The sequence below is a fragment of the Coenobita brevimanus genome, chromosome 110 (genome assembly GCF_032717465.1).
Source record: "Coenobita brevimanus isolate Jiangsu-jjx chromosome 110, ASM3271746v2, whole genome shotgun sequence".
Taxonomy (NCBI): Eukaryota; Metazoa; Arthropoda; class Malacostraca; order Decapoda; family Coenobitidae; genus Coenobita; species Coenobita brevimanus.
In genome coordinates, this window is record NC_137063.1 from 35,879,588 (window position 1) to 35,901,276 (window position 21,689).

Genomic DNA, 21,689 nt, shown 5'->3' on the forward strand with positions numbered 1-21,689 from the left:
TTAAATACTAAGTACTAAATACATCAATTGTATTTATATACATTTGTAAATACATTTTAAATACATACAAACTTAACATATGTGTATGTATATATATATATATATATATATATATATATATATATACACAGATATATTCGTTTTCATTTTCGTTTTCGTTGTTAAAGGCTCCAACATGCTTGCATGTGTCGGCCTTGGTCACCTAATGGCGGCTCTCCATGCTGCACGATCAACTGCAGCCTCCCTGTTCAGTCCCTTAACCCTGAGGTCACACTTAATGCCCTCGTCTCATGTCTTTCTCGGTCTACCCCTCATAACCCCACCCCCAATATTAACACTTCTCACCTTCCTTACCCAATTATCATCCCCCATCCTCTCCAATTGTCCAAACCATCTCAGTCTACCTCTCCTCATCACAACACCAATACACTCCAGTCCCATCCTACCTCTCAACTCTTCCATCGTAAACCCAGCCCCTCCAGGCCTTGGACGCAGGGACGCACTGCACATCCACCTAATCATTGTCATTTCTGTACATCTGAGCTGGCGAATATCCTCCTCCTTCACTGCCCAGGTCTCACTACCATACAGCATTACACTCCTAACACATGCTGCATATAAAGACCCCTTAGCACATAGGGAGAGTCCTCTCAATGTCAGGAGAGGCAAGAGCTCCCTGAACTTCTTCCAACCACTTCTCACCCTAGCCACAGAGCTAGCTCCAGCCCCACCTCCAGCACACAACATGTCTCCCAAATAAAAAAACTCTTCCACAAACTCAAGAGATTCACCAGCAAGTTCAATCCTTTCACGTCTGACAATCTCCACCTGCTCTCCACGACACACCGTACACATAAAATCAGCATTATCTTGCAGTCTACCTTTGATACCACTACATCTCTTATGCACCCATTTATCACACACACTGCACAAGATGGAATTACTTCCAACGCCCTTGTGGCAAACTGCACATGGCCACCCTCCCACATATTTGATAGTACCACCACCAACCCTAGATATGATCACTTTTGTTTTATCTGCATTTACCCTTAAACTCTTTTGCCCCATACCATCTCTCCACTTTCTAAACCTTCCTCCGCCTCCCTTTCGTTCTCTGCAATCAACACCAAATCATCAGCATACAACAACTCCCACGGGAGTCCGTTTCTAAAGTCACGTGAAAGGGCTTCAAGTACCATGATAAACAACATGGGATTCAAGACTGACCCCTGATGCACACCAACATTCACAGAAAACTCATCACTCAAATCTCCATTCACTCTTACTTGGGTGTGAGCACCCACATACATAGCCATAACCACCCTAACCAGCCACTCCTCCAAGCCAAGCTTTCTCATTACCCACTTCACCACCTCTCTAGGGACTCTATCAAAGGCCTTTTCCAAATCAACAAAAACAAAATAAAGAGCCCTTCTCCTACCAATATATTTTTCCTGAAGCTGTCGAACAATGAATATAGCATCAGTGGTCCCCCTACTTGGCATAAACCCAAACTGCATCTCATCAATATTCACTCTTTCTCTAATCATACCTTCTAAAACTCTCTCCATTACCTTCATTATCTGATGTAAAAGCTTTATACCTCTATAATTTCCTCTTTCCAGGGCATCACCCTTCCCTTAATACACATTTACAATTACACTCTTCTGCCAATCATCTGGGACAACACACTCATAAATACTCCTGTTTATCAGGTCAGTGACTAAACTCACCCCTATATCACCTGCTGCCTTCCCCACCCTCATCCTGCCTATTGCCTCACTCACAGTAGCAGTATCAATCAAAGGCCAAGGGCCAGACACTGGATCTGCTGGCTCCAAACCTTCCCTGTCCCAGTCAAACTCCTCATTCAACAACTGGTTGTAATGCTCTCTCCATGCATCTTTAATATCCTCACTGTTCACCACTACCCTTCCTTCATGATTCTTCACACACTGCTCACCTATAATATCCTGATTATTCCTCTTCACTTGACCTGCCACCCTAAATATCATATTTTTCCTTTCCCCATGATTTAGGTTATCAAGTAATAGTCTCTGTGACTCAGACTTTGCCCTGTACACCTCTCTTCTAGCCCTACACTTGGCAGCCAAATATTCCTCTTTGCTACCACCCTTCTTCCATTCCCAGAAAAGCCTTCTTTTCTCCTTAACTGCAGCTTCTACACCCTCATCCCACCACCAAGTTACTTTATTTCTTGGTGGTCCTCTTGTCCAACTGCATGTTACATCAGTAACTCTCAAGAAATTGTTCTTGAGGGCTCTGTACTGTTCATTTACGCCTCTGTCTACAGCTCCCTGTTCAGCCACCACTCTTCTCAACTCGCTATAGATGGCATCCCTTACTACTTGGTTTTTCAGCTTCCATATTTTCCACCTAGGTACATAAGTCCTCTTTTTCATCACTTGTTCTTTAAGCACCATATCACAAATCAATAGTTTGTGCTGCTGCACACACTCCTCATTTCCTATAACTTTATCATCCCTCACTAACCTCCTATCGGCCCTCCTAACCAGAAAATAATCTATCTGACTGCTATTTCCCCCAGACTCATACGTAATTAAACTACTGTCTCTTTTCCTAAAATATGTGTTGCACACAATCATGTCCGTTGCCTCCCCAAACTCGAGTATCCTTTCTCCTGCATTCCTTAGACCATATGCACATCCCCCATGCACTCCTTCATAACCTTGTGCTGCTTCACCTACATGACCATTTAAGTCCCCTCCCAAAATCACTATCTCATCATCCCACATACCACCCACTACACATATTAAATCATCCCAAAATCTATCTTTCTCTGCTTCATCCAATCCTGCCTGTGGAGCATATGCCGATATAATCGTAGCTATCTTTCTTCCCAACAGAATTTTCACTACCAATATCCTATCGCTTACTCTCAAAACATTCATAACATATTCCACCCATTTCTCCGCAACCATCACACCAACACCTCCATATCCGTCCGTCCCCCCTTGCCAAAACAACTTATAGCAACAGTCCTTCCCAACAATCTTTCTGGCTGATCCACCCCTGTACCGGACTTCCTGCAAACACGCCACATCCACCCACCTCCTACTGAATGCCTCAACGACTTCCCCCGCTCTTCCCCTCAAACTTCCCGCATTCCATGAACCCACCCTCATCCCCATGGGTGATTTACTGTCCTCAGGCTTGCTTTGAAACTTATTTTGTTTTGTCATCTTCAGTATTAATAAAGGGGGGACAGACATAGCACAGGTCCCACTCACTGCACAGTCCCAGGTCCAGGCAATGGATCTGGGACCCCTAGCCCACCAGCTTACCAGTGGCTGTGGTAGTGGCCTCAGGGCACCCTGCCAGGACAGCTGCAGGGACACCCTCCAAGCGCGCCTTGGCACTGCAACTATCCCGTCATTATACACCCACTGATAGGGCAGCCTCCTGGGGCGCTACTCCCAGGTTCGGGCCCCTCTCTATTGGGTGGAAGCGGCAGCCTAGGAACCGCAATGCCCTGTACCCTCTAGCACAGGCCCGAGCCCCATCACGCCCTGGACCCACGATCTATGCCGGCGGAACCCCCGCCACGCCTCCCCCCAGAAGTCCGCCACTAGACAGCGGGAGCAAAGTTTTCTGGTCGCATGCCCTTGCTGGCGCCAACCCCTGTAACGTAGTGGGATACGTTGAGTGAAATGTAAAGTGCATGTGGTGTAGTGCATAGATAGTTAGAGGAAATGTTTGGGAGAGTATGCTGGTCTACTCTCCATGTTACTGTCACACTGAAAAGGTCAGCAAAGGGGGATGGTTAGATAGCTAGTGAAACAGGAGCTCCAGCTCTCCCTATCACCAGCATTCCCATTCCCCTCAGGAGTACTACCCTGTTCAGCCCGTGCTACAGCCTCCTCCTAATATATATATATATATATACAGTATATAGCCAGCTGTATATATATATATATATATACAGCAAGCTCGTCCCCAACGCGTGGGTTTCGTTCCTAACGTGAAGCATTCGGCGCGAAACCGCGTAAGTTTTAACTACTCCTTATTTTGCTCCCTAGATCTCCCAAACGTGGTCCCCCGCTGCCATCTGCCTCTGGTAATCAATATGAAGTGGTCAGAAGGCCCATCCTATGTCACAACCCACAAACACAGCACTGCACAGCAAAACTCAGACACCCAAACACAAGGCAACATTTCGATGCTGAAACCAGTCAGCGTCGGAATGTTGCCCCGTGCCCACGCACCTGCACGTCGAAGCCTTGCTGTGCAGCACTGTACTTGCAAGCCACAACACCAAATGAACCCTCCAACCACCCAAAGTGCCTCATATTGATCACCAATGGCAGACAACAGCAAAACACCATGCCTAGGGAGTCTAGGGAGCAAAATGGTTTCTGGACCATTCGCTGTCAAGCCAGTTCACCATCACAACAATAACAAGACAACATAGACTTTGATGGATCCCCCTGAAATATAGTTATTAAAGTATTGATTAATTAATAATAAGTATATTTATAAAAGTACTGATTAATTAATATATTTATAGAATGACGGGGAATCATACAGGGTGCGAATTGTCCTGAAGGGGAATCGTTTATGTTTTGACGGGGAATTGACATGATGGCAAATTGTCTTGGAACCCACCGATCATATGTAATCTATAACTGGTTACAAGGCTTTATTGAATGCTTTAACTTTCTTTAAGTGCTTTAACTTACAGATGCATACCAGAATAGTAAATATTTAACTTACAAATGCAGTACTGTGGAAGAGCAGTACAGCAAATATTTAACAAACAAATAAAAAAGGTAATATTCTGATGCCTATCAGAAAACTGGTTATAAGACTTTATTTCTTGCTTGAACGTTATTTAATAATACTTTACCTTGCACATAAACTTACCACAACAGTACTGTAAATATTTAACTTACAAATACAGCACTGAGGAAAAGCAGTACAGCGAATCATATCACGTGATCAAAACAAACCGTGCGTGCTGAGCTGATGTTCAAGGATTTGGCCAATCAAAGGCCTCTCTTGCGTAAATATATACTGTAGTTTTCGTAATGGTTCTTTAATCTTACGTTATCTTATACATATTCCAGCACTAATCGTGTATAATTGCGAGCGCGTTCGGCAAGAACGTGTTCCAGGCAAGTTTGCTGTATATATATACAGTAAACCCTCATTATACAATGCCTCTTTGTACGATATTTCGCTTATACAATGTCAAAATTTTAGTACCCTACGCCCACTATACAATGGGAACGATTTGCAACAACGATGGATCATCCGCGGCTCAGTGAACAGCGAATGTGCAAACGCAACAAAAACGTCCTCACACTGTCGACATTAGACCACACACACTTGTCCACCTGTCCAGCCTCATTAGCTAGCCCTGCCCAGCCAGGCAGTTCTGACACTGATGAGTGAGGGCTGTGAGTCCCTGTGACTGTGAGGCCGAGTTGGGACAATTCGCCGTCAGGACGATTCCCCATCATTTATTTACGTATCAGTTTATTTAGCAAGTACACTAGTTTTTTAATTATGTAAGTTATAAAAGTGATGGTGGTTTATTGTTTATATAGTAAATGTAAAATATGGCATCAAATCATGGGCATTAAATGAAAAATAATAATATATTGAAACGTGGATCAGATGATTTATGATCGATCCTTCATCTTAGCATAAGGCTACATATGAGACATTGGCATTTATATAAATGCCTAATTACCTTAATTGAACGATCGACATACTTTGGAATTATACAAATACTCTTCATGTTACGTCTATATAAATGTTTCGGGATATTTCGCCATCAAGTCAATTCGCCATCACAACAATAACAAGACAATTCGCCATCGGGATTTTTCGTCGTCAGGATGATTCCTCGTCGTTTATTTTCATATCAGTTTATTTAGGAAGTACTCTAGTTTTTTTAGTACTGTATTTGTACCTCTTCAAAGTCGTTTTAAAATATACCCAGGATGTTGTAGTACCAATGGAAATTAATGAAAACAGCTGTGGGTGATGCTAGAACATAATTCAAAGTCAACTACAGCAAGGTAGAAACAAGTTAAATATTGTCTAAAAGTGCAACTTACAAATGATATCCAAAGCCAATGCTATTGAATGAAAATAGACTTTGATAGATCCCCCTCAGAATTAGTTATTAAAGTATCAGTTAATCAGTAATAAGTAATGTTTATAGAATGACGGGGAATTGTCCTGACGGGGAACGTCCATATTATGACGACGAATTGTCAACTTCATGGCGAATTGTCTAGGAACCACATAAACAACCGTTGCTTGCTTCAGTAAAGGTAAGATCTACTGTATACTGTAGTTTTCATGCTTTTTTCTCTTTATTCACTATTAATGTGTTACTTTAAATGTTTAAACATAAGGATATTTCATGTATGTGAGTGCTAAGGTGTGTGTATGTGAGAGTTTAGGCAGGTCTGAGAAAGTATCCCCATTGACTCCATGTTATAATGGGATTGCTTTACGATGGGGTTTTCAGGAACGGAACCCCATCGTATAATGAGGGTTTACTGTACACTAAAATCTCAAATTTCGCTGGGGATATGTACCCAAAAACCGCATCTAAATTCAAAACTTCGAAATTTAAACTGAACTTCTTATGGGAAAAATCAATTTGGGTCCAGGGCCTCCCAACTTCACTACATAAAATCACGCTTTTTTGCCCACACTCCCTGTAAACTTTATGAACTATAAATGTGGTAAAGTAACTGTAATTCTGCACCGTATTGCCATACTGTCAGCAAGTGTATACTTGGTTATGTTCATACATTTTCTTATAATTTTCCTTCACTTCTAGCATTTTGGTTCACATAAAAAATACTATCTTTGCTTGTTCTGGTTGGCGTCTGGCCCTGAAAGCATCGAAATTCACGAATTTGCATCGAAAAGTAAGGTAGGCAGACCACTCCAAAATGCATCGAAATTTGATTCATCGAATTCTAAACTGTCGAAATTTGAATTCTACTGTATATATATATATATATATACTGTATATATATATATATATATATATATATATATATATATATATATATACATACTGTATATATATATATATATATATATATATATATATATACAGTATATATATATATATACATATATACTGTACATACAGTAATCTCTGTACTATCCAGACACCCACTTTCCGGACATCCCCACTTACTGGACATAATCGTCCCGGGATCCAAATTTCCCAAAATGGTCCGAAAACTGCAAAAAATCCTAAAAAAATCCAACTTTTTCCTGCCCGTAATTTGAACTTGGGACAGCTTTGTTTTGGTGCATCATTCCTCCGACATCCGCTAGAGCGCCCCTGCATCCTTCCCACTTTCCGCCCGTCTCTTGTCGTAAGTGTATGCTCGTCGTCATGGCTGCCCACGTGCTCGCTTTTGTGGTGATGCCTTACCTGCTGCAGGCACTCCTGCTCCTCTCGTGCCTCTCCTTCGTGTGTGTGGTGATGGCCCCGCCACCTGAGAAGAGGAAGAGAGTAGTTTTGACTCTGGAGAAGAAGAGGGAGATATTGGAGAAAGTAGATGCGGGATGGTCAACCTCACGCATCCTCCGTGAGTTCAACCTGGCCCGATCTACTTTGATATTAGGAGATCCTGAGACAAACTCATGCAGTACATGGCTGACTTCTTGTCGAAAAGCAAACGCAACGTGGAGAGGAAGATGATGTTTACTCTCAAGTTTGCTGAAGTCGACCGCTCCACATTGATTTGGTATCGACAGCAACGTGCTGCTGGTGTGATGGTACGTGGTATGGAGCTGAAGGCTGCTGCTGAGAAGTTCGCAAGGCTTCACGACGCCCTAGACTTCAAGGCATCTGAGGGTTGGCTCTTTGCGTTCAAGTTACGACATGACCTTACCAACCGTAAGTCTCATGGCGAAGCTTTGGACGCTAACGAGGATGGAGTAGAGGAGTTTCGGCCCAAGGTGAAGGGCTTGATCGACAGGGAGGGCCTCACTCTCGGTCAAGTCTACAACGCTGATGAAACTGGTTTATTCTATCGCTCTTTGCCAACGAACACTCTAGCCGAGGAGACGGAGAAGCGTGTACCTGGCCGTAAGCTCTCCATGCAAAGGCTATCTGCTTTGTGTTGTGCTAAGCTAACAGCATGCACCGGCTTAAGCCCGTTATTGTTGGCCGTGCAAAGCAGCCTCGGTGCCTTCGTGGGGTGGTGGATGTCCTTTCTGTCGTCTGGTACCATTCTTTGAAGGGATGGTTCACAGACCACATCTTCAGAGACTGGTTCCACTGCCATTTCGTCAAGGAGGTCATACATTACCAGACGGAGAAACTGGGAATCCCACGTGACCAGGTAAAGGCCCTCCTTCTTCACGACAATGCACCTGCCTACCCGTGCGACAAGGACTTGGTGGCTGAGAATGGCCGCATTAGGTGCATGTTTCTGCCACCTAATACTACTGCTCTCATCCAACCAATGGACCAAGGAGTGATCGTGGCAACGAAGCGCCTATACCGACGGAAGTTCCTGGACGAGGTGATGGTTATTCTCGAGGACGAGGACGAGTGCAGGGAAGGATGGGACACGCGAGGCCAGCGGACTTTGGAAAACCTTCGCCGCCACAACATCAAGTCTGCCATTTACGACTGGGCCAGTGCATGGAAGGAAATCCCTGTCAAGACTCTAGAAAATGGTTCGTCTCATCTGCTTCTCGGAACGGATGTGGAGCACGATTTCCTAGGTTTTGACGTGGATGACTTCCATGCTCTTCTACGTGCGCATGGGGACAATGTTGATGTGGACGATGTGCGTGAGTGGTTGGATGACAACGAAGGCGATCCTGGGTATCAGACCATGTCTGATATCGAGATCGCATCTTCAGTTGCAGGTGTCAATACCCAGCTTGAAGATTAAGACGAGGACGGCGACGATGATGCGGACTCCTCTCAGCATGACACTACTCCAGCCATCCCCAAGCTAAGCGCACTCCGGGAACTCCTAGAGTTCGTTCTGGACTACCTGGAACACCCGGACTGCGACAGGGAGATGGGGCCCTTGGGACTTGTGGAGGAAGTGCGTGCTGTCAGGCAGCGCATCATTAATCGTCAGAATTGTCGTTCCTTGTGTCAATCAACGATTGACAGCTTTTTCAGGCCTGTGACCCCCGCTGTGCCCAGCCCTGGCTCCACTCCGTTGCCTCCCCAAGACAGGCCCTCATGCTCCGAACCACAGCCCAGCACATCAGCCACGGTGGAGTCACCGTTCGACGTGACTTTGCGTCTATCTTCAGAGTCGTCTGCAGTGGGTACGCCATCACCACAACCCAGCGACGCACCCCTAGGTCACCTCCCTGTGATACTCTCAGACTCTGACAGTGATTAAACGGCAAGAACTTCTCCACTAGACCACACGGGAATTTAGTGTTGTGCAGTGAAAGAAAAACAGTGCATACAGTATTGTAAAGAAATTAGAAATCTGAGTGAAAAGACGAACAATTTTTGGACTGTAAATTTAACGTAAATTAACTTGAGTGTGTTTTGTTTAGAAAAAGGTTTTATGAGTGGAAAGACTTAAAGTGCAAAGTGCAACACTTATTAAGTTACAATGGAGCATAAGTAAGACATGAGTGCGCAGTGTAAAGAGAATGGACTTCTGAGTGCGAATGACTAAGTTAAGTGCAAGACTTCATGAACAGTGTACTGCAAGTGCTTCAGGAAATCCTTCTTACTGTCAGAGTCTGAGAGGAGGCGGTTATTCATCGAGATGGCCGTGGACTTGCTGTAAGTACGCAGAATGCTTCATACTGTATTGTACTGTATTTTCCATACTGTACTTACCTCAAACACCTCATTTCACTCTTTTATGTCCCTTATTGGTATGAATATGTAGTGTCTTAGGTGCTATGCATGTGCAGTAGGGAGGTGTTTTCTGAGTTAGGCTAGGTTAGGGTCCATAACTACCAGTCCAGGAGCCAGGGACTTGTAAGTACCCAGAATGTTTAATATTGTATAAACCTACCTCAAAAACCTCATCTTATGGTTCTTTTGCATTTATTTCAGTCTTTTATGTCCCTTATTGGTGTGATTTGGGTCTTAAATAGGTGCTATGCATGTCCAAAGGGAGTTGTATAGGCATTTTTCTGAGTTAGGGTCCATAAGTACAAGTCCAGGAGGCTGGTGCCCACTATCAGGACACGACCACTTTCCGGACATGCCTTTGGCTCTATTATGTCAGATAGTGGAGGGATTACTTTATATATATATATATATATATATATATATATATATATATATATATATACACTAATCTCTCAAATAACATGAAGGTTAGGTTCCTGGGGAGGTCGCGTTAGTTTAAAACGTGTTTTTTAAATATAATTTTCCCATAAGAAACAATGGTAATACTGGGGGTTACAGTCCTGGCCTCTGGGAAAGTCTACTCATTTGGGGAGTTATGCTACTCTAAACTTAAAAGCAACAATATTAATTTGAAGGAAAATCCACGTAAATAACAAAAACAGTATATTTGGGGAGAAATAAAACAACATTTGAGCCCTAGTTGGGCCAAAGCGTTGTTTACTTCTCCTCAAATGCATACTGTTTTCGTTTTTTACATGGATTTTTTTTCAATTCTGCTTCATTCACGGCATTGTGAAAGTTCCTCAGCATTATTAATGCAATAGTAGGTATTAAAAACACTACAGGAAAAGCAACATTTTCATTACAGTAAGTAGGTCACAAACAATAACAACACACAGCCTCACTTCATCTATGCATCACTCGTCGTCTGCTGCTGTCCCACCTCACCTCGCTACCCCACCTCCCGCCGCTCCCCACTCTAAATTTGTTGTCCCTCCTCGCTCTGCTGTCCTTCCTCTTCCTCTTCCTCTGACTCCCGTACTATTGGTGATGAAGATAACTCCCTTAAGTTTTCTGTTTTCTTCAAAAAGAACTGCTCTATCTGGTCTGAGTGGTTTTCTTTTTTCTGTTCTGCAGCATCAAGTTGTAACAATTAAGATCTGTCATCACTTTCCTGGTCAAATTTTGTCCGAAAATGAGCCAAATTGCTCAGAATGGGGCCAAAATTCATTTTTGAATATTATAGTTTGAATAAAACCAGTTTAAGCAACAGACAAATAAAAAATTATATTTATGCATAAACTGCCACACATGGTCTATCAGCTCGGGACTGTCCAAGGCGCGGCTAATTTGAAAACATCACGTACGTGTAAAGTCGCGTTAAATCGAGAAACCCTTGTTAGTTAAACATATCTCCTTAAATATTTGCTCGTGTTAAAACAAAAATGCGTTTTTTAAACTCATGTTAGTTAAGAGGTCACTGTATATATATATATATATACAGTATATAGCCAGCTGGTACCTGGCATATGGAATAGACATTTTCATGCCAAACACTCTTGAAATAAGCCAAACTGGCATAATTATGCCAGACCTGGCAACCCTGACTGATGGAACTGATTCTCGACACTCACACCCACGGAGCTCTGCGATACTGAGAGGCTATCTCCCCCTCGGGTATGTGATTTTGGCGGCCATATTGAAACACTGACACTTAAATTCAAATTCAAATATTTCATTTCCACTAAGCAGTGATTATTAATAAAGAGACACTTTTTGCTTATAATACAAAAACATATATGGATTATGATTTCTTTTCTGCCCAGTTCAATGAATTATATCAGGTACATTTAGCCAGTGAGTATAAAACAACGCCATAAGTTGCTGCAGTGCAGAACTTACCCTGTATGGCACTATCCATGTCATGAAACCGAAAGTCTAGATTGATAAAAGCCGGAAGAAACATGGAAATATCTACAAGAGAGTGTGAACAGAAGAGAAGAGGATGTGGACAGAAAGACTGGAGATAAATGGGCCCGTTTTAGTGGCCTCATTCATGCAGGTATATCGGGGAAGAACCTTCCCGCCCCAACCCGGGGGTCAATAATCTTACAGAATTAGCAACAAGATATATTTCCTACTTGTGAAATGTAATGCCATCTCTCTCTGATTAATTCCTGTATCCATTTTTGCATCCAGAAGCTGCACAGCTGACCATGGCACTATATATTATGGAATCATCAGCTGCTTTCAAAAACCCAACGAACGCCTCAATTAAAAAACCATGGGCATCTGGCGAAGTGTAACATGGCTGCCATTACACCAGTGCCGCCCTGGTGGCGGCTACATCAGTTACGATGTATTAGCCATGAGAAAGCCTCTCCAGATCAGTGCTCACACCATGTTCACTGTTCAGGGTTGCCAGATAGTTGGAAGGGTTTATGGCAAAATTAACAGGTAAAAAAAAAATATTTTTATATTTTGAGAATTTAAATACATTGGATTTAAATACTCATTAAAGTATTTAAATACTATATTTAGATACACGAAAAACAATGTATTTATATATACAGTTCTAAATACACAAATGTATTTAAATAGTTAAATACAAACATATTTAAATACTGCCCAGCTCTGCATATCATGAATTATTTCCAGCATATACTGAAATATGAACACTTTTTATTAGCTAAAAGTTGTTGCAGTATTATACGTACTGTGGATAATTAACTTTTATTTTCATAATGAAATAGTAGTAGTCCAGTAGCTGCAATCAAGGCTCATCTGAACATGAACCAGGTGGACTACAGGCTGAGGTACCCCCTTCTCCTTTCAGGGGATAGGGATAGACTTGAAGGACGTTTGTACAACAGGGCAGCTCCACTGCCCAATTACGGTATATTGGTGCCATCGCATGAAAGCATCCTTCAGCATGCACCTGTGTCCAAAATGGCAAGCATGCCTTTAGTGTATTTTGGGTGTGATGTGCATGAGATGAGTAAGCGTGTTGTGGGAGTGAGGTGCATGAGGTGAGTAAGTTGATGTGGGAGTGAGGTGCATGAAGTGAGTAAGTTGATGTGGAAGTGAGGTGCAGGAGGTGAGTTGTTGTGGGAGTGAGGTGCATGAGGTGAAGTAAGTTAATGTGGGAGTAAGGTGCATCAGGCGAAGTAAGATGATGTGGGAGTGAGGTGCATCAGGTGAAGTAAGTTGATGTGGGAGTGAAGTGCATCAGGTGAAGTTGATGTGGGAGTGAGGTGCATCAGGTGAAGTTGATGTGGGAGTGAGGCACATCAGGTGTAGTAAGTTAATGTGGGAATGGGGTGCATGAAGTCTGTTGTGGGCAAGTGTGTTGTGGGTGTGAGGAGCATGAGATGTGTAAGCTGTTGTAGGGGGTGAGGTGCAGGAGGTAACTGTAGTGGGCGTGAAGCGCACGAAGTGTGTTGTGGTAGTGGGGTGTATGAGGTATGTGTGTTGTGGAAGTGAGATGAGTAAGTGTTGTGGGAGAGAGGTGCATGAAGTGTGTGAGTGTGTTGCTGTGTCTTTATCAACTAAGGATACAAACCTTGAGCACAGGGGGTAACATGGCCTCCAGCTTTGGGCCATGTATGGTTGCAAACATTTGGTTCACCAGCTCTTCCTGGTCAGACACATAGTGGGCCAGAGGATACAGCTTCTCACTTAGGTCCACACTGTCACCTTCACTCTCAGTGCTTGGTCCCTGGTTAAGTTAATGGCATGATTAAACATACAGTATGATTCCACATTTTATACAGTGTAAGATACTGCAGTATGTTACTGTTGTTGTGGTCACAGTCTCATCTGGACATGAACCTAGGACTGCACACTTAGCAGCCCTGCTCCTGCAGTCCACCATCCCCTTTTGGGGGATAGGAGAGGGGCTGAGGGACATTTAACAACTAGGTGGTGGAAGTACTTGGTTATATTAGATTCCTTTCTGGTAATAATGGAATACATCACATAATGGAAAAATTAGATAACTGAGCTATCTACAAACATAACATTAAACACTGAGTTTTCAAAACTCTGTAATAGGGAAACTTAAAAACTACTTTTGTAACATATACTACTGTATACAGTAACATACCTGTACTCTGCATGACTGACATGCATATTACAGTAAACTCTCAATTATCTTGTGTAATTCAGCCAATCCCTATGCCGCATATTTCTTAGTGCCCCCCCATTGGCTCACTATTCGGCATCAAGCCAGATATTGTGTTTGTATCCGTTTCAACCCTTTATCATAAAAACATTCCCGTGAGTAAAAGATGCAAATTAAGCATGAGATACAATAAAGTAATGATAAAATACAGTAATACAGTGCCAGTTAGCTACCACTTACAAGCCAGTTGATAAACCTTGATGCTGGATAGTGCACAGAACCGTCAGTCATGTCCTGTTTCGGCAATGGATACTGCATAATTTTGCCGGACATTGCTTTATTAGAGCTAAGCCAGCAGTATTGAATACTGTGCTGGGCTGCATGTTGCGATGACGGATAATTGTGAGTTTAATGTAATTTCTTTTTAATCCCTGAGGACAAGGATGAAAGAATAAGAACATAAGATTATAAAAATAAAGGATAACTATAGTAGGCCAGTTGGCCCATGCTAAGCTGCTCCTACAAGAAAGACTAAACTACTGGAATGAGACAATGATTGCAAAGAAGACTCTCCCCCACCCACCACACCCTCCAGACTCTCCCCCACCCACCAAACCCTCCGGTCAAAACTAGCAAGAAAATGTGTGATGGAATACCACACAGTATAGATAACTGATGCAGAAATTTTATAGGAAAGTGCAAAAGGAAAAGAGAAACTACTGTTGTGAAACCTAAATATTAAAAAGAATGAAATAGTAATTAGGAGATTTTTTGTATATCCAGCCCTTACTTGTCATGTGCTTATCTAACCTATGCTTGAAACTCTTAATGTAAGAGATAACAACTGTGTCAATGAGTGGTTTATTCCACTCATCGCTATTACTGAGTTATCTGCCAACTTCTATGTTGCTAATGATGTATTCCATATTAGGTAATATTGAACACTGTGTATTAGTACCTCCCGTGGGCTCCCTGATATACTGATAGAGGAAATTATCCTGTACTTCCTCTTGAAGTTCTTTTGACTCTGCATTCCCTGTCTGATTCTATCAGTCTATCCTTGGCAGGTTTAGATCCCCTACAATACAGAAACTGCTAAACTGGACTGTGACACTTTCCTAATTCCTCCCTAAAGTATTTACTATCTGCTCTAGTTAATGTCTGAGATCGGTATATGCCTCCTACGACTAATTTCTCCCTAACGTTAGCAATGTCAACCCAGACACGTTCTGTTCCTTATTTAACATCCTGGTGATGACTCAGCAAATTGCCTAGAATCACTGTCTAACTCATTTCTTCTTCATTTCTGCAACATTCGCAGCCTTTCCTTTAACTTTCTTCCTGTTGAGCACCACCTCTCCTCCTCTAAACCTCACCTTCTCTTCTTAACTGAGACACAGCTGACTGAGGCAACTGATAGCATCCCCTTCTCTGTATCCTCCTAGTTTTCTCTTTACTCATTTTAAAGCCAAAGGTAGCTGTTGTGTATATGTATGCAATGACTTATCTTCTCTCATGTTCCTGAACTTGATCCATCTGAATTCTCTACTCTCTGGCTTCGGCTTTCCCATCATTCTCTAACTAAATATATCTGTGCTGTTTACTTATCCCCTAATTCTACTGACTATGAAAAATCCTTCGACTATCTTACTTCTACGATGGAACACATCCTATCCGTTACTCCTTTTTCTGAAATCTCCATTCTAGGAGATTTCAATGTTCACCACCACCTTTGGCTCTCCTCTCCTCTCCTCTCACTGATCTACCTGGTATGCAGGCCAACATCTTTTCTATCCCTAATGAGCTACAGCAGTTTTTACTGCACCCTACCCGTATCTCTGACCGCCTTAGAGAGCGTTCCAACATACAGTACTTAACCTCTTCCATACAACTAATCCTTCTGCTTACTCTGTTAATCTTTCCTCTCCATTGGGCTTCTCCAATAACTACCTTATTTTCTTAACCTGTCCTATCGCTTCAGTACGGCCTGTGGATGCTCCACAGAAACGTCGGTTGTGGCACTGTGGAGCTGTTGATTGGGAGGCCCTCACGCAGTACAGGTTATCCCTTAATTCACGCGAACTTTTTTCACGCGATTTCAGTTATCCACGAATTTTTCGTACAATAATTAAAACAAAATTATAGTATTCAAATATGTAATTTCAATATACAAGAGAAATAAATAAAATATAAAAAATGCCTACCTGCTGCCTGTGTGCACACATATATGTATGTGTGTGTGTGTGTGTGTATGTGTGTGTGGAAGCCTGGGAGGTCGGTCTACCACGCACCACACAGTCAGTTTGAATCCAACGGTCGAATCATGCGTGACTCGAGATTGAGAATCGTTATTTGTGGCTTATTTTTCTGCCTTCCAGTGATTGCTTGCCTTGTCTGCCAACATGGGGCCTAAGCGTAGTGCTAGTGATGCATGTGGTAACACACCAAAGCGGGCTGGTAAAGTGGTGTCACTGACAAAGTTAAAGTGTTGGACAAACTTCAGGGTGGAATGTCGGCGACAATTCTCCGTCAGGACGATTCCCCGTCATTTATTTACAAACCAGTTTATTTAGCAAGTACAGTACACTAGTTTTTTACTTATATGAGTTATAAAATCCCCCTGAAAATTAATTATTAAAGTATTAATTAATCAATAATAAGTATATTAATAGAATGACAGGGAATTGTCCATGTTTTGACGGGGAATTGACTTGATGGTGAATTGTCTCAGAACCGTATGTTTGGGGTGAGTCAACTGTTCATACAATAAAGAAGGAGAACGTAGCATACGGGAGACAGTGAGGGCTAGTGCACCAGACTGTGCTAAAGTGTCTCCACCTACGCCTGTGAACTGTTTTGGAACTGCATTTTTGGGGTGAATGAGTCAACTGTTCATACAATCAAGAAGGCAGAATGTAGCATACGGGAGGCAGTGAGGGCTAGTGCACCAGACTGCTGAAGTGTCTCCACCTACGCCTGTGCTTGTCAGGTTTCAGTTTTAAATTTCTTACATTTTTGTTGTTTTTAATACTTTATGCTAGTTTATTAGGTGTATGTAGTGCATAAACAGTATTATTTAGATGTAATATACGTATAGACATGCGTAATTATGTGCACACAAGGGCAGAACATATACGCGAATTTACCACATACGCGAAGGGTCTGGGAATCTAACCCTCGCGTGAATTAAGGGCTTACCTGTACTTCTTTGATTTTCCCTGGAATGATTGTTGCTTCCAAGGCTAAAAGCCATCTAAGTATGCCTTGCACATCACGGAGGTTATTCTCTCAGGCATGGAAACATACATTCCTTTCTCATATCCTATGACTAATGCAAAAAACCCTTGGTTTAATCAGGCTTGTTCTAATGCTGTTCACAACAAGGAAAGAGCCTATAAAAGATACCAGAGCCAACCCTCCCCCTGAATCACATCTTTTTTATGTTTCTGCCCGGAATTCTGTTAAGTCTGTTCTTCACTCTGCTAAAAATAATTTCATCCATACTAAATGCTCTCAACTCTCCAACCAGAATTCTTCCCGCTCCTTCTGGCACCTTGCCAAAAACCTTTCTAACAGCTTTACCTCATCATCCTTCTCTCCTCTTTTCTACTCTGATGGATCTGTAGCTATTTCTTCAACTCATAAGACAGATCTCTTCACTCAGACTTTCTCCTCGAATTCCACCTTTGACGATTTTGGTGCTGTTCCTCCATCATTTCTCCCCACTGGCTTCTTCATAGCTGACATCAAAATTTCTTTAGCTGAAGTATTTTCTGCCATCACTGGCCTCAGCACTAACAAGGCATATGGGCCTGATGGGGTCCCTCCTGTTGTCCTCAAGAACTGTGCTCCTGTGCTTACACCCTGCCTAGGTAAACTCTTTTGCCTTTGTCTATCAACTTGTACCATTCCTTCTTGCTGGAAGTTTGCTCTCATTCAGCCTGTCCCAAAGAAGAGTGACTATTCCCAACCCTCTAACTATCGCCCGATTGCTTTAACATCCTGTGTCTCAAAAGTTTTTGAGTCTATTCTTAAGAAAAATTTTAAAGCATCTTTCCTGTTGCAACCTTCTTTCTGATAATCTGCATGGGTTTCATCAGGGATGCTCCACTGGTGATCTTCTCAACTACCTTTCAGACCACTGGTCATCCTCCTTTCAGGACTCTGGCAAAAGCTTTGCCATTGCACTTGACATCTCGAAGCCTTTCAATCAAGTCTGACATAAATCTTTAATTTCCAAACTGCCCTCTCATGGTTTCCATCCTCCTCTCTGTGCCTTCATCTATAGCTTCCTTTCTGGTCTTTCTATAACTGGTGTTGTAGATGACCACTGTTCTTCTCGATCTAACAACAGTGGCGTTCCTCAGGGCTCAGTCCTATCACCAACTCTCTTCCCTTTATTCATCAATGACCTTCTAAGCTGTACATCTAGCCCTATCCACTCATACGCTGTTTAATAATATCCAACTCAATCCTGCATCATCCTGAAACAAATGTGGAGTTTCATTCTCTCAGGATTTCTCTTGGTAAGATCATATTACATCTGTTGTAAAATATGATTCCACGAGATTAGGTGTGCTAAGCTGACTCTGTACCTTCTTTAACCCTGCACAGTTGTTGACTTTATACACAGGTTTTATTCGTCCCTTCGAAGAGTACAACTATCGTGTGTGAGGAGGCTCTCCACATACAGCTCATCTCAACAAGATGGAGTCAAAGGTTTTTCATCTCATAAACTCCCCTCCTCTTACTGGCTCCCTTCAACCTCTTGTCTCTTCGCCATACTGTTGCATTTTTATCTCTTTTCTATCGATACTTCAATGGTCACTGCTCCTCTGAACTCTCAGCTTGCATCCCTCCACCTCTACGATGGGCATGTAGCACCTGTCTAACAACAACCTCTCATCCCTTTTCTTTCCAAGTTTCTAATGCAAGAGTTAACCATTACTCCCAGCCCTTCATTTTTGCAATAGATCAACTCTGGAACTGTTTCCCTCTGTCTGTATTTCCTACTTCCTATAATCTCCAGTCTTTCAAATGCAGTGTGTCCAGGCATCTCAAAATGAACGGATCTTGAATTTGGCTCTCAGTTGTTTATTTTCTTGAAAGGAATGGTTTGTGGGCTTCTTGCCTTTGGTTCCTTCTTCTATGCGTAAAAAAAAAAAAAAAAAAAAAAAGTTTAATGAATCCTTTACTGTAACAGCTACCCCCCCCCCTTTCCTTTCTACCCAGATGGTTTGACTCATAAGTATTATAACCCTTGATCTAATATTCTGCCAAAAATTCTTGGGTCTCTGTAATCATCCTTGGTTCGCTAATAATGGAAACGGTTATTCTCTCTATACAGTACAACTTAAAGCCCTCAGTTCATCTACAGAGTGTCCCATAAGTTTGGCATCAAAGGAAATTTTACAGGTTCTGTTCATAATGCCCACCATATTCATGTATCTCGAAAGAAAAGAAATGTGCATTAATCCCTATGATGGAGGACTTATGGGACACCCTGTACAGGTATTTTGCTATGTAAACTCCTGCTGTTTTTGTAGTACACTCTGAGATTACTACAAGTACTTAGGCATCCACATTATGATTTACTTTTTTTATTGTTTTTGTTAATAACTAAGAAACTCTTTTCTCAATGAATATAACTTTTTTCTATACTATCACTTATCACTCCTTTATTATCGCCTGCTTATTTTGAGGAGCCTGAGTGGATGTATCTACATTAATAGTTAAAATTTCCTTATTTCTGCATGTTTCAATGCATCTATACAAACATGATGTTAATAATGCCGGTGTGAAGCTGTTACAACTTACTATACAACAAACACTGCCTAAAAAAATAAAATAAATGAATATAAAATAAATAAATAATACAATAAACACTAAACTATGAATTGTCCTGGCTAAAACAGTAACTCCCTGTGTACTAACATGAGACCAGATCTCAACTATACGTGGCACTAAGTCCATAAAACCGGTCCCAGCTGTTGATGAAAAGTATAGCATTTGCCTTTCAACATTTTTCCAGATGGCAATTAACTCATCGGCACATGAAGACACAATTTGCATTCTATGGGCTTGTCCTGGTCAAAACATGATGACCCGCATCGCATTCTGAAGCAGATAAATATTCACCAAAAAAAAAGTTTTATCCAATTTGTGTCAAATTTTAGTGCATCCTTGCGGACCAGCCTAGCGTCCAGAGTAAGCACTTAGCAACCCTGGTGGCCCTGGCATGGGGCAGAACGAATCGGTACTCCACAGTCTCTCACCATCAGTCAGGCGGAAGGGTAGTGCTCCATCCCCCGTCCCTTTAAACTTGCTCCATTTTCCCAGTCCCAGCCCGAGCCAGAAGCCATGATTGAAATATCATTATTGTATAGTGTTTGTGAATATTTTGTGAAGTGACTGTGTCTATGGAACATACATATATTCTTCATAAAGCATTGGGACCTGTTATCAATTGTTAGGCCTTGGCAGGAGTCATGTTTTCTATAGCGGGGTTTGCTACTCTGCATCAACCTGCCCCCAAATAATGAGAGTATTTTACCTATATAGTGAAACAAGTGTTTATACTGTGTGGTCGATATAGTGCCTGGAATCATTGTGATAGTGATATACAGCGTATGGTTTAGTGTGAAATGTAAGTTCATAGAGAAATATATTGCGTGCATTACCTGAGTTACCTCAAACACAGCAGAAGAATGAGAGGCGTCAAATACACCACACAGCCACATACTTGAATGAAATGTATTGCACCATTCTCGGACAGTGATAGATTACGTATGGCTTTGTGTGAAATACAGTATACATATAGAGTGCAGCAAGTGTTCCTAGAGAAAAATATTGAATCATCTGCATAGTGCTCAGTCTCGATAAAAGGTGTTGCATAACAGTGAATGAAATGTAGTTTTATGCAATTTACTCAGAAACTATGTGGCGCATGAAAAATCTGAAAACACCTTCAGAAAGTCCATGAAATTCTACACAAGCTCATGAAATAAATACATAACATCTGCAAGAAAACTTCTTCGCTAGAGCATTGTGAACAAAAAATCACTTCCCTGTAGGTACCCATTTAGTACATTTACTTTTAGGCTATTTTCTCAAAAATACAAACTGTATAAAAAAGCCGCTAACACCACTAGAAAGCTGATGAAATTCTCTTTCTAAACATGTAACAACAATCAGAGGTATGAGTGAAAACATTTGAGCTATGATGTTGGGAAGTGAGATTGACGTTCGTTTCGTTTCGTTTTTGAAGGCTCCAACATGCTTGCATGCATCGGCCTTGGTCACCTAATGGCGGCTCTCCACGCTGCATGATCTATGGCAGCCCCCCTGTTCAGTCCCTTAACCCTGAGGTCACACTTAATGACCTCGTCCCACATCTTTCTCGGTCTACTCCTCGCTACCCCACTCCCAACTTTAATACCTCTCACCTTCTGCACCCAATTACCATCCCCCATCCTCTCCACATGCCCAAACCACCTCAATCTACCTCTCCTCATCACAACATCAATACACTCCAGTATCATCCTACCTCTCAACTCCTTCATCGTAAACCCAGCCCCCCCAGGCCTTGCACGCAGGGACACACTGCACATCCACCTAATCCTTGTTATTTCTGTACGTTTGAGCCTGTGAATATCCTCTTCCTTTACTACCCAGGTTTCACTACCATAC

The 21,689-nt window shown here is 42.1% G+C and overlaps 1 protein-coding gene across 1 annotated transcript in view; it reads right to left on the reverse strand.

Annotated features, from left to right (window-relative positions):
* LOC145417548 (uncharacterized) overlaps window positions 1-21,689 on the reverse strand; it is a 79,827-nt gene that overhangs the window by 37,842 nt on the left and 20,296 nt on the right. The window contains exon 2 of the mRNA XM_080286256.1: window positions 13,440-13,595. Coding sequence (XP_080142382.1) covers window positions 13,440-13,595 — 156 coding nt within the window. The remainder of the gene's footprint in view (window positions 1-13,439; window positions 13,596-21,689) is intronic.